Source organism: Porites lutea, chromosome 13 (genome assembly GCF_958299795.1).
Source record: "Porites lutea chromosome 13, jaPorLute2.1, whole genome shotgun sequence".
Taxonomy (NCBI): Eukaryota; Metazoa; Cnidaria; class Anthozoa; order Scleractinia; family Poritidae; genus Porites; species Porites lutea.
This window is the reverse complement of record NC_133213.1, coordinates 7,085,396-7,102,895: the sequence shown is the minus strand read 5'-3', so window position 1 is coordinate 7,102,895 and position 17,500 is coordinate 7,085,396. Positions and strand designations below refer to the sequence as shown.

The following is a 17,500-nucleotide window of genomic DNA, read 5'->3' as shown; positions in this document are numbered from 1 at the left end:
TGGTCAATACAATCAAAATGATAGGAATTCTTTTGAACGTTGTGCACTTTCAGGTCCACAAAAACATATAACGAAGGAGTCTGACGGGTTTCATAACCATTCCACTCAATTAACTATGATTTAATATACAAAAAATCTCTTTCAAAAAAGTAAACGCTTTTGCTTTTCTAGTGAAAAAGTGCGATAATGAAGCTTCCCGCGCTGTTTATTTTCGGAAAATAGGCGAAACAAAATTTAAGTGAAATCTTGACTTGGTAGTTGTCCTCGTCCTTGAATCTAAAGTTCTCCATTGATCGTTTTCACCTGACGTCACGGCGTGACGCATGTTTGTGTACAAAAAAAATCCTGTGGGATTTGAACTTTATTCGCATGTTAAAACTTTCTATTATTCCGAGCAATTCGCAAAGCTGCTGACCACGTGACTGAAAACGATCTATTGATGTTTTTGACACAATGGGAAAAGAAGAGTCCTTGAAAAGCCATTGTTGTTTCTTAACATTTCTTTTCCGAAATAGGCGACGAGGTAGAGGAAGGCCAGTCATACCCTCACCCTTTTACAAGGGGAGGGGGGTTGGGGGTTGGCGTCGATGGGACCTCTCCCTTGAGTTTTTGATATATTGCAGTATTTCGAAAAGATTTTGCGTCATATTGAAACGCCTTTCATCTCCTTAACAAGATGAGCTATATTTTGCTGCTGGAGGCCTGTGGCGTCCCCGAAAATGGTCGCCATGTTGGATTTTACCCAGAAATTGAAATCTCGTAAAAACAGAAAGAATTGGTAATTTTTTTGTGCTTGACGTGTAAAATAACACATAAATAAGTACTTTCCTTCATTTTACCCACAGGCATAATGTACTTTTCTAGTTGAAACCTACTATGACATCACATCTGGTAACCATAGTTACTGATCATCACCAAACTTAAACATATAAAACTCCTTGTTGACGAAAGGTCTCTCATATTTCAAGTGACCACGCCCACGGTAGATCTCGGTCAAAATATTCCTAAAAATTGTAGTTTTTCCTTTCGTTGTCTTTTTGTTTAAAGATTCATGACAAATTAAGTTACCTCCGGAATTCGAAACAACTAAACATATCTTTTCTTTTGTTTTGTTGTCGATTGCTGAAAAAAATCCACGGACTTGGGCGATTACTTTTGGCAAGTTGAGTGTTTTTTAGAAGGCCCACAAAGGGTAAATATAGATCGGATGGGGAAAACTGGGGCATAGCGTCCTAGTGCATACTGGGATCGCTCAGTTACCACCAGATTTAAAAATTTATAATATTTCGCGCATTTCGGTACCAAATTCATCAATATTGATCAAGATTTTCCCACGGACCCATGGCCCTGACGTTTTCTTGGTCGCGTGTTTGCTGCTGTTGGTTCTGTCTTTAATACCGGGCAGAAAAAGCAATTGGCAATGCGGATGGTACGGGAAGCAACGGTTCCTTCATTCCGACACGAAATGAACAAGTAAGTGTGCCTATTAATATTATCGTACTTCTGTGAACCTTTTATCTCCGTTTCAAGGTTTGTCTCAGGTACTGAGGCCTAGGAAGTGAATTGATACAAAGTTACTATACCAGCCGTGAAAATATTGTCAGGTTAAAATCAGATTTGCGTTTTGAGTCAATTATTTCCTATAATATTGACTTGCCGGAATCTACATTTTATTTCTTTCAGCTTTCTCTTTTATACAAAACGTCTTCAAAAAGAAGATTTCAGTACTGCAAACGGCCTATGGACGTGCGTGCAACAAATCACTGGCAAAGTTGTTGAACGGATGGAAAACCGGACCGAAATATCAATTCAAAATTTACTCTAATGAAGTTGCAGTGCAGAAGGTGAAGACACAGTGTGAAATCCTTCGAGGTCAAATAAAGAACCATAGTCACGCAACTCATCTGATCTGTATATTCGCTAAAACCTTTGTAGAGAATTTTGATCCTTTTCATCTCTTTATCGACTTCGCGAACGTCAATTTCATACAGATGGTTGCCCTTTCTCATTTTATTTTTTATTCTTAGCTTTAAACACTGGCATACTCGTCAATAAAGCTCGCTCCGCCATTTTAAATTTAGCGTGCCTTGAACTGCGCATACGCACTGAAGGAGAGTCATTAGATCTTTCATGTATGATCACTGAATATCAAATATTCATCGATGTATGACAAGAGTTTCATATGCAAAATTTTTGCAAAGGAGAAGCGGACAGTTGCTAAAAACGGCACTTGTACGTCCAAGGGTTATAGGATTAAAGCTCTTATTAAAGCTCTTATTAAATGACCGGCCGTGATAAAATGCATGTAAAATATGAAACAATATAATGCTTTTATGTTATCTTGCTACACGTGTACATCTTCTGATGGTACTTTTAGTCGAACGAGGAAAGTAGCTTTAATGAAACACTCATCAGACATGAGTGTTCAAAAAATATTGTGCCTTAAATATTTTAAAACAATGCCAATATAAAGCATTGAGTGGAAATTTCTAGTTCTGGAACATTAATAAAGTTTATTTTATTTTATTTTATGATACTACGTTTGTTATTTATAACATTATAACTTGCAATAAACCAAAAAATAAATTACTAAATAAAAATAATAAAACAGCAGCAAAAGGGGAAAAAATGGGGACTTATTGTAAACCACTAGGTAAATATTGACGTTCGTTATATGATGAGTAAGATCATTATTTTTTTAAAAAAACTTGGAACATTGATTTCTAACAAAAAAAAGGAAGGGAAGAAATTTGCTTAAAATTTGTTTTACAAAGTGGTAAGCGAAACGAATTAGATTTGCAACACTAGTTTCGCCTGTTTATTTAAAATCAAATTTCAATGCAAAAACATTAAACAAAGTACACTCTGGCTCCAATATCTGCCCAGTTATCAGAGGCATCTACTTTTGATGTCATTTCAGTGGTTTTATGCCAGTTTCAGAGCTCACTATTCAACCAGTTTTCCAGCTCTCACGACTGTTATTTACGTAATCAAAATAAAGCTGATAAAGCTGTGCGAAAAAAAAAGCGTGCTGTAACTCCTACTATATTGGAACTCAGTACTGAAAAGTTTGCCTGTCTGAAGCTTTCGCCGCATTCGTTTCCCTTCTCATTCATGATTAAGACAACAAAAATGTTAGCTATCCTTAAGGCTAACCCCCCCCCCCCCCTTACCCCCCACGCCACCTCCAACGCCGTTTGACAATGCCTTTGAGCCATAACCTGGTCTCTTCTTTTCGTTCATTCTTTACACATGTTTAGGTGACACGTGGCTGCTATGAAAGGGAAATTTAACTTAATAAGCGACGCAATGTTGAGATCACATTGGTTTTTCGCACTTTTTGTGCTTACGTAGGCAACAGTTCTGAAAGCAGTCAATGAACATCATTATCGTGATTATTATTATTATTATTATTATTATTATTGTTATTATTATTATTATTACTTATGATACGCGTAAACGCAAAATGTAGTTTTTCACGCCTCCACCGTTTTGTCGATATCGATAAGCTGGAACAATATTTACAACCCCATCATGTTTGCCTATGACATTGATGTCTGCTCTAAGCCCATTAATTCACATTTCAGACTTTCTTAAATCAAACCTTTTTGTTTCAGACTTTCTTAAGCTGATACTACTGTAAACTATTCATGATTCCTTTATGTTCCCCAGTCTTTATCACCTTTATCTTGTTTAATTATTGCTCAACAGATATCTTCCCAACCTTATATTTCAGTTCTCCTTGTCGATCAATCATCAACCAGACTAGAGTTGTCACAGAAAACGAGAAAAATGAAAAAAAAAAAGCCAAATTAGAGTTCATTAACTAAATCGTTAAAAAAAAATGCAAAAACGGTATATGTTCTCCTAACGGTAATTTTAGGTTAATAGAGAAAACTGAAGATGATGGTATTGGGGTTTAGAGGATGGTGTAGTGCTGAAGGCCATAAATTAAATAGGCCAAGCTGACAAATTTTAAATAGTTTCAGTAATTCTTTTGTTTTGTTATTGTTTTTGCTTTTTTTGTTGTTGTTTTCATTTTTATATGAGGACGTCAGTTATTGCATCTTCCCTTTTAAAGAAATTTTTCCGCTCTTGTGTCAATTAGGAAAAAACATTTGTTTGCTTAATCTTTGAAAAAATTTAGACTCCGAGGGAACCTATATGTATGGTGAGTTAGATCTTTATAGTCCAAACGCAATTAAAAATACTTGTCATGATTCACGTTTTCATTTTACATAGATTAGTAGAGCACTGTTAAACAAAAAACTACCAATTACTTCATATCTCTCTCAGTTCAGATTCAAATGTATTTTTAGGGTTTTAATTCACAATTTGTCGTGTCATATCTCATTTGAAATAAAAGCTCTTATTACATGACTGGTCGTGATAAAATACACGTAAAATCTGAAACAATATAATGCTTTTGTTGTCTTTAAAAGGCCACTTTTATGTTGTCTTGCTACATCTTCTGATGATACTTCTAGTCGAAAGAGGAAAGCAACTTTAATGAAACACTTAGACATGAATGTTAAAAAAATATTTTGCCTTAAATATTTTAAAACAATGCCAATATAAAGCATTGAGTGGAAATTCGTGTTCTGGAACATTAATAAAGTTTATTTTTTTTAATTTTTTTATGATACTACGTTTGTTATCGATAACATTATAACTTGCAATTACCAAGAAATAAATTACTAAATAAAATAATAAAACAACAGCAAAAGGAAAAAATTGTAAAAAATTGTAAACCACTGGGTAAATATTGGCGTTCGTTATTTGATATGTAAGACCATTATTTTTAAAAACCTTGAAACATTGATTTTTAACAAAAAAAAGAAAGAAAAGAAATTTGCTTAAAATTTGTTTTACAAAGTGGTAAGCGAAACGAATTAGATTAGCAAAACTATAACTTCGCCTGCTTATTAAACAAAAAATACACTCTGGCTCCAATATCTGCCCAGTTATCAGAGGCATCTACTTTTGATGTCATTTCAGTGGTTTCATGCCAGCTTCAGAGCTCACTATTCAACCAGTTTTCCAGCTCTCACTACTGTTGTTTACTTACTCAGTCGAAATTCTTCATGGCATAGATCGACCTGAAGTGTGCCCCACAATCACGTACGTGTTAATGCTGAATATTTGAAGTGTTTTTTATATATGTATCATTAATAAGAAATAATTACAAGTAACACAAGGTCTCTGAATTGCAGAGGTATCCAAAAGGAAGTAACTGTTAATGAGAGACGGGCTAACTTATTTTTAGCTGTGGGTATTTAGCATATCCAGTATCGCTTTAAGCCTACTTAATATTGAATAAATGTATGAATCCTCAAAGTGTAATCTGATCAACATTCTCGAACTTTATTTCAAGTGCTTTCCAGGATTTACGCAACCTTTTTACACTCAGAATTATTGAGAACAATATTGATGTTATTGGAACAAATAAATGTGCAGCAACTGGTGCTCCAGATTTCTATAAAGCAGGTAGCTTTTCACTGAACTCGAGTCACTTCTCTTCCAGAGCGGTGAGGTGAAGAGCAAGACAGCAAGAAACCTACTCTAACACAATGGCTCGTCTTTTGCTACTTTTTGTTGTTGGGATGATTTTAGCAGCCCATGCATCTCTTATCCCAGGGGTAAGTCAGTTTTTAAAAACTCGACTATCTCACGAAACTTGTAAAACTGTACGCATGCTTCCACGAGTTAAAAGAACTATGTTATAACACTTGCTTTTGCTTTCTAATTTCCCTTTGTTAGCCTCTAATGTGTACTACCAGCAAAAACAAAAACTGAATAGTATTTTTTACTAAAACTTTTTGTCTTAAATGTTTCATTTCTGGAACCAATTTTGCATGGCATCTTCCTTATAGGGCCCTTTCAAAACTAACAACTGTGATCATGTTTAGCCACATCTTTGTACTGATTAAAAAACTTTGCTAAACTCAAAAGTTACGCAGAATCTTTAGTGCAGTAAGAGCATTCAAAGCAACAGTAAAACACATATCAGTGCTAAGCAAAAGTACCTATGGATTAATTTTTCGAATGTCTGCACTCTACAGGATTCGCTATCGGAACTTGGGGAAATAGATGGTGATGAAACAGCTGATGTGCCAAAGAATGAAATGCCTGCAGAAGGTTAGTAATTTTAAGAATGTTAAAAAAAAATAAACTCATTTTTTTTTGCAGACTATGCAATATAGGGGTGATTAATTTTTCTTTTTTCGTCCACTGTTATTTCTATGACAAAATAGACGAAAATAAAACAGAATTGGGCGAAGAAGACTTTGACGACGGGGAAGACTCAGATGAGATGCCAGAGGAAGGTACCAAGTATTTGTATAGCAACAAAAACCTTTAGATTACGAAGACAAGACTTTCACTACACTAAATAGTGTGCGCGTGAGCTAGCGTCATTTTGGCGGGAAAACGCGATAGCTGGCGTCATTATACTACGATTTTTAGGATTAATGTCGTAGTGATGAAAACAAGTCATCAAAGGATAGAAGTCTTATCATTCTGCGATCAGAAGAGGGCTTAACCTCCTTCAATAAAGAAAAAGGCGCTAGCTTTTCTGATAAAAAAAGTGCATTGAAGCTTCCCGGGCTGTTTATTTTTGGAAAATACGCGAAAAAGCTTTATATCTTGTCCTGGTAGTTGTCCTAGTCATCGAACCGAAAGTTCTATATTGATGTTTTTTGACACAATGAATAAAAAAGAGTCTTGAAAAAGCTATTGTTGTTTCTTAATATTTCTTTTTTCAAAATAGTCGGGGAGGTAGATGAAGGCCAGCTACAAGAAGACACCTCTGATACAGCCATCACTCCTGGTGAAGGTGAGAGCTACTCTAAATAAAAAAATTAATTAACCCTCGAAAGTACACACAAAGTCATACCCTCACCGAGGTACAAGGGATAGTTTGATAGAACCCCTCCCTTGAGTTTTGATATGTTGTAGTATTTCGAAAAGATTTTTCCTTCAGTGGGAAGCCGTTCATCTTCTCGACAACATGAGGTATACTTTATGAGTGCTAGCGCTGCTGGAGGCCCCAAACACAGTCGCCAACTTAGATTTTACCCGCAATTAGAAATCTCCTAAATTAAAACAGAGAGAATTGGTAATGTTTTGTGTTTGGCATGTAAAATAACACATAAATAAGCACTTTGCTTCATTTTATCAACAGGTTTTGCTTTTCCCGTTGAAACATATTGAAAAACATGCATTTTCACTAAAAAAAAAGATGGTTAGGTATCTCGTAACCGTTCAGAAAAGAGCAATGCGAATCATATTTTTTGATATAGAATAGCAGCTAGCTTTAGCGCTTATGAGTTTACCGACGGTTGCGGAGCATCACCACAACATTTGCACGCGCACGTTTGAAAGCATAATGAGCGACCCGAACCACAAGTTAAGCGCGCGGACTTTCACTTTGTCGCGTTCACGTGCAAGACAAATAGATTTAAGAACAGTTTTTTTATGGCCTCAGGCAGAATTGTAAATAATTTTTAGGTTTCTTATTATATGTTTTTAGTCTTAGCTATTACAATTATTACTCATTTTTACAATTATTAGTACAAATTATTACCATTATGTAAATATGCAATTCAGCTTAGGCTGCAATGTATTTAATAAAGTACCTACCTACCCATCATCACCAAACTTAACTCAAAATGCGCGCGAAAAAGAAACGGACAGCTGCTGATAACGTCAGGTGCTTAGTTTCTTTGTCTAAAAAAAATCCGAGAAAAACTTCACATAGGCCGGTGGAATCAACTCCCTCCCCTCCCCCCTTTACGTCCGAGAGTTAAAGGATAATTTGCCACTTTCTTATTATAAAGTACCGCTACACTTGCTCCGATCGACACCCAAAAACTACTTAGCAACACGCAAATGGCTCTATTGTGGAGTAATGGGATAAAGTTGAGGAAGACACCAAACGCCAAAAGCCAAACACACAGTAGGTTGAGACAGTTTATAAAATCACTATCATTAGTTAATTCCAAAAACAAAACTGCCTGTAAAACTGGCTCTAGTTACAATCCTAACCTATTTACCAGCTAGAAATGGAAGGTCATGGGCTGGACTCCCAAAGTCCTGATTTTGTTCGAAACTGAAAGCCTAGTAGTGCCGATTGAGATCTATTTCGATCATTTCTTTACATAATAAGTCATTTGCATGATGGTATCATTTTACTACTACTACCAGAATTCTTCAGGGTTTTGTTTTCTTATGCAAATTATTAGGTGCTTTTGCTATTTATTCCTCACTGGGATAACGAAATTGAAATTCGAGAGAAAAAACCATCAAATTAATTTCTTTTCATAGTAGTAAAAACACGTCATCGTGCAAGTGACCTATTAAATTTCAGACTGTTAATTAACTTATGTTCTCCATAACTCTGTTACAGATGCCAAAAGGAGCAGACGTTATTGTTATTATCGCTACCACTGCCGCTCTTGCCGTTATCGCAGGCTTAGATGCAACGGCTCTCATCACCGTCGCTGTCGTTATCACGTGTGTTACAGCTGCAGGCGTTTTTGTATTTACCCATATTATCGCCGTAACAGGGGATAAAAAAGGCCGCTGTACCTTTCAGTCCACTTAAACGTTTAGTTGTGGCATCGAAAAAGAAAAACATGGAACCCAATCTTCATTTCAACGCCTTAAAACTATGTAGTTCTGTAAACTTTTAAAAAGCAAAATAAAATTTTAAACGACTCTGTGCTATCATCCTTGACCCGTAGAGATCCTATTTAACGCTGAAGCCAGACCACTCCTTAAACGAATCATTAACCCTGTGCCGGAAATCATGTGAAAAAAGGTAACGGTACTCTTGGACGCTTTCACACAGTTTGTGTCTTGCTCACCAGCATTTTTATATTCCAAGAGTAAATATACCCAGGGACATATGACGCTCTTCAGATCCGTATTAAACACAAGACGCATGGCTGATTTTACTGTCGGGAATATATATATTTATTACCAATATTTCGAAGGTTCGACCTTTCTTCTTCAGGGTGTTACATACAGTGATGGGGTTGGTGTATTCTTTTGACAATGTTTTATTGTTCTGCTATCTATCATCAGCTTTCTTACAGTTGTTTTAACAGCCTTGATGATCTTTATTTATCCTGTCAATTACCAACCGCTGTTTTATTAAATTAGTACAGCATCGACCGGTTATAAAAATTCCGAGAATACCCGCCCCCCTCCCCCCTCCAGGAGCAACAGGCTTAAGGTTGGCACGCTCGCATGTGGTATTCCGAGAGTACTTTGACTGAAGATTTCTTAGAATCCGCTGATTGCACGAGTATTGTATGTCAATTCTCTCAGATATTCGTGCCAGATCAATTGTTTATTGTAAAGGCACGCTGGCCGACTGAACTTTCACTTCGACGAACGCGCTGTTTCAGTGGCGAACACAGCGATCGCTGGGTTGTAAACACACTCCTTCTATTTGGTCTCTTGACCACTGCATCAATATTAAAGCACACCTTCTTCAAATACTAATAAGACTCTATGCAACTATTCACAGTTTAACAAACACTAAAGCGAAAAATCAAAACAGTCACTTTTTCAAACATACGCTTAGCAGAAGATCTCGGGCAAACAAAACTGACTGTTTCCCTCGGGATCTGACATTAAGTGTATAATGTAAAACGCGCGACATCAATTTATTTTTCAAACAATCAGTTTCTCGGTCTTTATTCGATCAATTATCATACACACTTTCAATTGGAAAATTATTTTAGATCTCGTTCTCTTAGATTCTCTGTTTGATGATGTATTTTTAGGGTATTAAGTTAAAATTTATCATGAAAGATCTCATGTAAATTAGAAGCTCTTATTAAATGACCGGTCGTGATAGAATGCACGTTAAAGTTGAAAAATCCATGTTTAAGGTGTCCTTAAAAGGTCACTTTATGTTGTCTTACCGTATGTTCTGAGGGTACTTTTAGTGGAAAGTGCAAAAGTGCCTTTCATGAAACACTCAAACATGAATGTTTTAACATCTTAATTCCAATGTGGTACTGAGTGGAAACACGCGTTCTAAGTATAGCACAATAACTTCCATAATATGCCAAAAATAGTGATAATACTAAAATAAAATAACAGTAACCGACATAAACTAGCTAGAAAACCTAACGTAACAACAAACTAAAGAAAAAACACAGGAATTATATATACTAAACCTCTGGGTAAGTATTTGGACAGTTTAGATAACGTACGTTGTCTGATGACTAAGATGATTAAACATTGATTTCTACTAAAAATTACTTGAAATTTGTTTTCCAAACTGGCAAACGAGGGATTTGCATGTATTGAGTTACAGCTAAGGTTTCGGCTCTTTTTTTTAAAAATCAAATTCCAGTACAAAAAGGAAATTCCACTTTTAATCCAAAATCTATCCAGTTGTTAGAAGTATTTTGCTCTCGATATTATTTGGTTTCGTAATGTTTCACAGCTTACTACACCCAGTTTTAGAAGTTGATTCAGTAATAAGCCCCGTGTTCGTCTTTCTAGGCTGTCCTTTCAGTAGAATTAGGAACCGCAGTTTCCGTGAGTGAAAATCTGATAAATAAAAAGTTTTCCACTGAGCTTCTCATTATCACTCCTGTTTTAACTGGAGTGATCTTGAGTTTTACCTGAGTTCTTTACAACACAGACTTCTGAAATGCAAGAATTACTTAAGTTAATATAAAAAGAGTGCAATATGAAAAAAATTCTTCAATAAGAAAAAATAGTTATAAGTGACAAAAATGTTAATGTACTGCAGAGATACTTAACGGCTTGGTTTACTTTTAATTAGCTGTGGAGGTTTCGCCCGTACCCAGTATCGCTTTAATATCTTCCTTCTGGTGAATTAATGCCTTAATATCATAGGTGACGACTTACTCCTTAATTCTGGCGCAAAATTTCAGCCATTATACTACTACATGAGAAATTTCTGCAATTTGATTGGCTTAAAGCAGTGGTATTTCACCTTGATTTGAAATACCTACATGTGAAAATTACGGCAAACCTTTTGTGGGTAGTAGTATAAACAAATAATAGCATGATTTGCACGTGATATTTGGCAAAAACACCACTCGTGATATTTCAAAATTGTCTCAAATTTCACTCGCCTAACGGCTCGTGAAATTTCGTCTAACAATTTTGAAATATCACACGTGGTATTTATGCCAAATATCACTACAAATCATGCTATTACCTATACTAATTTGAAATTTCACTTGTGAAATTACTAAATTGCCATGGCAACCATCCGAACGTCGCAGTGTCAAGATGGCGACAAACTTTTAAAATGTCATGATGGAAGATGCTAGGGCATAAAAAGACGCTTTAGAAAACCTGAACACTAAAGAGCACATCAAGAAGGATTCTAACAGGTATTTTATCGAAAAATTCTAAACTTGAGTCAAATTTAAGCGCTAAATGTTCGAGAGAGTGGAGTTCTCGATCATCCAAGATTGCTAACGTAACTCGTTACCAATGATATTAACAGGTAATCAATTGGTATACTCGTGAAATTAGGGAATAATTTCACTTACGTTTTGTCCAAATCCTTATAATTTCCCGAGCCTTTAGGCGAGAGAAATTATTAAGATTTGGACAACATCAAAGTGAAATTATTCCCTAATTTCACTCGTCACCATTTGATTACACATACGAATCCCCAAAGTGTATTCTGATCAGTATTAGCTCAGATGCTTCTTTTCACTTGAAATGAAACCTATCGGCACTCAAAATTATCATGTAAAAACAATATTAATGTTATTGGAACAAATCAACGTGCAGCAACTCGTGCTCCAGGCCTCCATATTCTTGTCACTTCTCTTCCAGATTAGTAAGGTGATAAAGACGGCAAGATTCAAACTGCCCTAACACAATGTCTCGTCTTTTGCTGCTTTTTGTTGCTGGGATGATTTTCGCAGCTCATTCATCCCTTATCTCAAAGGTATGTCAATTTTTAAAGCTCGACTATCTCACGAAACGTTTAAAACTGTACGCATGGCTCCACGAGTTAAAAGAACTATGTCATCACTTTATGTTGCTTTCTAATTTCTCTTTGTTGAAGAGCTCCTTACGTACTACCAGCAAACACAAAAACAGACTAGTATTTTGTTACTGAAACTTTTTTCTTCAATGTTTCCTTTCTGGGGCTAATTTGCATGGCATCTTACTCATAGGGCGCGGCATTTTCAGAACTAAGAACTGTGATCATGTTCAGTCACATCTTGTACTGATTCAAAAACTGTGCAAGACTTAAAAATGTTTGACACAGAACAGTAAGAGCATTCAAAGCAGCAGTAAAACACATATCAGTGCTAAGAAAAGGTACCTATGAATTAATTTTTCTAATGTCTGCAGTCTACAGGATTCGTTGTCGGAACTTGGGGAAATAGTTGGTGCCAGTCGATGTGCCAGAGAATGAAATGCCTGCAGAAGGTTAGTAAATTTTACGAATGGTGAAATAACCAAAAATCATTTTTCAGACTATCAATATAGTGGTTATTAATTTTTTTCCTTCATTGCTATTTTAAAGTGGAAATGGACGAGAATGAAACAGAATTGGGCGAAGAAGACTGTGACGACGAGGAACGTGAAGACTCGGATGAGATGCCGGAGGAAGGTACCAAGTATTTTTATAACAACAGAAACCTTTAGAATACGAAAACAAGATTTTCTCAAAATACAAAGTAGTGTGCGCGTGAGCCAGGGCCATTTTGACGGGAAAAGGAGATACCCGGGGTCATTTTACGACCTTTGCTTTTCATTACGAGAAAATAAGCAATAATTAGCGTGAAAAGGCGCCAAATATTGCGAAGATACGTTTATTAGCGCGAAAAAACAAACATTTGCTCATAAATCAGATTCAATTAGTTTGATTTTTGCGTTGTAATCAACATTCAGTAACACTTTTGGGCATTCATATGCGTCATTCGGCATGCAAAAGAGAAATTATCATCTCATATATCGTCTCATCAAATCCAAGTCATTAACACCACCCTGAAAGTCAACAGGGACAATAGATAAACGCTAAAGTGCAAACAGTATTTGTTGACATTTTTTGATGACACTATTTGCAATTCAATAGCATTCCTGGACGGCCTTAGGATGGATAAGACAAACGTTAATGCGCTTGTACAATCAATTGAGCGTTCTTTACATTTAGGGCCTGTTTACATGGAGTGGGGGACCGCGGTCTAGTGGGGTTGGTTTCTTTTGTTTTCACGCTCTGTGGGACACAAAACAAAAGAAACTTACCCCACTAGACCGGGGTCCCCCACTCCATGTAAACAGGGTCTTAATATAAAAAAAATCTCATTCAAAAAAGTAAACGCTTTTGCTTTTCTAGTGAAAAAGTGCGATAATGAAGCTTCCCGGGCTGTTTATTTTCGGAAAATACGCGAAAGAATTTAAGTGAAATCTTGTCTTGGTAGTTGTCCTTGTCCTTGAATCTAAAGTTCTCTACTGATCGTTTTCACCTGACGTCACGGCGTGACGCATGTTTGTGTACAAAAAAAATCCTGTTGGATTTGAACTTTATTCGCAAGTTTTAAAAAAAACTTTCTATTATTCCAAGCAATTTGCTTAAGATTTCTTTTCCAAAATAGGCGAGGAGGTAGTGGAAGGTCAGTCATACCCTCACCGTTTTACAAGGGGGGGGGGGGGGGGGGGGGGGGTTGGGTGTTGGCGTCGATGGAACCTCTCCCTTTTACCCACAGGCATAATTTACTTTTCCAGTTGAAACCTACTATGACATCACATCTGGTAACCATAGTTACTGATCATCACCAACTCCTTGTTAACAAAAGGTCTCTCATATTTCCAGTGACCACGCCCACAGTAGATCTCGGTCAAAATATTCGTAAAAATTGTAGTTTTTCCTTTTGTTATCTTTTTGTTTGAAGATTCATGACAAGTTACCTCCGGAATTCGAAAATTGCACCTTTAACACATATCTTTTCCTTTCTTTAGTTGTCGATTGCTGAAAAAAATCCACGGACTTGGGCAATTACTTTTGGCAAGTTGAGTGTTTTTTAGAAGGCCCACAAAGGGTAAATATAGATCGGATGGGGAAAACTGGGGCATAGCGTCCTAGTGCATACAGGGATCGCTCAGTTACCACCAGATTTAAAAATTTATAATATTCCGCGCATTTCGGTACCAAATTCATCAATATTGATCAAGATTTTTCCACGGACCCATGGCCCTGAAGCTTTCTTGGTTCTGTCTTTAATACCGGGCAGCAAAGCAATTGGCAATGCGGATGGTACGGGAAGCAACGGTTCCTTCATTCCGACACGAAACGAACAAGTAAGTGTGCCTATTAATATTATCGTACTTCTGTGAACCTTTTATCTCCGTTTCAAGGTTTGGCTCAGGTACTGAGGCCTAGGATGTGAATTGATACAAAGTTACTATACCAGCCGTGAAAATATTGTCAGGTTAAAATCAGATTTGCGTTTTGAGTCAATTATTTCCTATAATATTGACTTGCCGGAATCTACATTTTATTTCTTTCAGCTTTCTCGTTTATACATCATGGCAAGGAGAATGAAAACACAGAAATTGGTTACGTGTCTGCCATAGCCGCCGGCGTGAAAAGAATTTTTAAAGAATCTTGTGTTGGCGATGTTGTTGTTGATAACATTCGTATTCTAAACGTCTTCAAAAAGAAGATTTCAGTACTGCAAACGGCCTATGGACGTGCGAGCAAGGCAGGAGAAAAACCACTGGCAAAGTTGTTGAACGGATGGAAAACCGGACCGAAATATCAATTCAAAATTTACTCTAATGAAGTTGCAGTGCAGAAGGTGAAGACACAGTGTGAAATCCTTCGAGGTCAAATAAAGAACCATAGTCACGGAACTCATCTGATCTGTATATTCGCTAAAACCTTTGTAGTGAATTTTGATTCTTTTCATCTCTTTATCGACTTCGCGAACGTCAATTTCATACAGATGGTTGCCCTTTCTCATTTTATTTTTAATTCTTAGCTTTAAACACTGGCATACTCGTCAATAAAGATCGCTCCGCCATTTTAAATTTAGCGTGCCTTGAACTGCGCATACGCACTGAAGGAGAGTCATTAGATCTTTCATGTATGATCACTGAATATCAAATATTCATCGATGTATGACAAGAGTTTCATATGCAAAATTTTTGCAAAGGAGAAGCGGACAGCTGCTAAAAACGGCGCTTGTACGTCCGAGGGTTATAGGATTAAAGCTCTTATTAAAGCTCTTATTAAATGACCGGCCGTGATAACATGCATGTAAAATATGAAACAATATAATACTTTTATGTTGTCTTGCTACACGTGTACATCTTCTGATGGTACTTTTAGTCGAACGAGGAAAGTAGCTTTAATGAAACACTCATCAGACATGAGTGTTAAAAAAATATTGTGCCTTAAATATTTTAAAACAATGCCAATATAAAGCATTGAGTGGAAATTTCTAGTTCTGGAACATTAATAAAGTTTATTTTATTTTATTTTATGATACTGCGTTTGTTATTTATAACATTATAACTTGCAATAAACCAAAAAATAAATTACTAAATAAAAATAATAAAACAGCAGCAAAAGGGGAAAAAATGGGGACTTATTGTAAACCACTAGGTAAATATTGACGTTCGTTATATGATGAGTAAGATCATTATTTAAAAAAAAAACTGGGAACATTGATTTCTAACCAAAAAAAAAAGAAGGAAAGAAATTTGCTTAAAATTTGTTTTACAAAGTGGTAAGCGAAACGAATTAGATTTGCAAAACTAGTTTCGCCTGTTTATTTAAAATCAAATTTCAATGCAAAAACATTAAACAAAGTACACTCTGGCTCCAATATCTGCCCAGTTATCAGAGGCATCTACTTTTGATGTCATTTCAGTGGTTTTATGCCAGTCTCAGAGCTGACTATTCAACCAGTTTTCCAGCTCTCACGACTGTTATTTACTTAATCAAAATAAAGCTGATAAAGCTGTGCGAAAAAAAAAAGCGTGCTGTAACTCCTACTATATTGGAACTCAGTACTGAAAAGTTTGCCTGTCTGCAGCTTTCGCCGCATTCGTTTCCCTTCTCATTCATGATTAAGACAACAAAAATGTTAGCTATCCTTAAGGCTAACCCCCCCTTCCCCCCCCCCCCCCTCCAACGCCGTTTGACAATGCCTTTGAGCCATAACCTGGTCTCTTCTTTTCGTTCATTTTTTACACATGTTCAGAGGTGACACGTGGCTGCTATGAAAGGGAAATTTAACTTAATAAGCGACGCAATGTTGAGATCACATTGGTTTTTCGCACTTTTTGTGCTTACGTAGGCAACGGTTCTGAAAGCAGTCAATGAACATCATTATCGTGATTATTATTATTATTATTATTATTATTATTATTATTATTGTTATTATTATTATTAATTATGATACGTGTAAACGCAAAATGTAGTTTTTCACGCCTCCACCGTTTTGTCGATATCGATAAGCTGGAACAATATTTACAACCCCATCATGTTTGCCTATGACATTGATGTCTGCTCTAAGCCCATTAATTCACATTTCAGACTTTCTTAAATCAAACCTTTTTGTTTCAGACTTTCTTAAGCTGATACTACTGTAAACTATTCATGATTCCTTTATGTTCCCCAGTCTTTATCACCTTTATCTTGTTTAATTATACTCAACAGATATCTTCCCAACCTTATATTTCAGTTCTCCTTGTCGATCAATCATCAACCAGACTAGAGTTGTCACAGAAAACGAGAAAAATGAAGAAAAAAAAAAAAAAAGCCAATTAGAGTTCATTAACTAAATCGTTAAAAAAAAAAAAAAAATGCAAAAACGGTATATGTTCTCCTAACGGTAATTTTAGGTTAATAGCCGAGAAAACTGAAGATGATGGTATTGGGGTTTAGAGGATGGTGTAGTGCTGAAGGCCATAAATTAAATAGGCCAAGCTGACAAATTTTAAATAGTTTCAGTAATTCTTTTGTTTTGTTATTGTTTTTGCTTTTTTTGTTGTTGTTTTCATTTTTATATGAGGACGTCAGTTATTGCATCTTCCCTTTTAAAGCCATTTTCCCGCTCTTGTGTCAATTAGGAAAAAGCATTTGTTTTTTTAATCTTTGAAAAAATTTAGACTCTGAGGGGACCTATATGTATGGTGAGTTAGATCTTTATAGTCCAAACGCAATTAAAAATACTTGTCATGATTCACATTTTCATTTTACATAGATTAGTAGAGCACTGTTAAACAAAAAACTACCAATTACTTCGAATCTCTCTTCAGATTCAAATGTATTTTTAGGGTTTTAATTTACAATTTGTCGTGTCATATCTCATTTGAAATAAAAGCTCTCATTACATGACTGGTCGTGATAAAATACACGTAAAATCTGAAACAATATAATGCTTTTGTTGTCTTTAAAAGGCCACTTTTATGTTGTCTTGCTACATCTTCTGATGATAATTTTAGTCGAAAGAGGAAAGCAACTTTA

The 17,500-nt window shown here is 36.0% G+C and overlaps 1 protein-coding gene across 1 annotated transcript in view; it reads left to right on the top strand.

Annotated features, from left to right (window-relative positions):
• The window catches only part of LOC140922820 (uncharacterized), an 18,948-nt gene extending 10,230 nt beyond the window's left edge, over positions 1–8,718 (top strand). Inside the window, exons 3-5 of the mRNA XM_073372850.1 lie at positions 6,270–6,326; positions 6,770–6,835; positions 8,408–8,718. Of these exons, the coding sequence (XP_073228951.1) occupies positions 6,270–6,326; positions 6,770–6,835; positions 8,408–8,574 (290 nt within the window). The 3' untranslated portion in view covers positions 8,575–8,718. The remainder of the gene's footprint in view (positions 1–6,269; positions 6,327–6,769; positions 6,836–8,407) is intronic.
• The last annotated feature ends 8,782 nt before the right edge of the window (positions 8,719–17,500 follow it).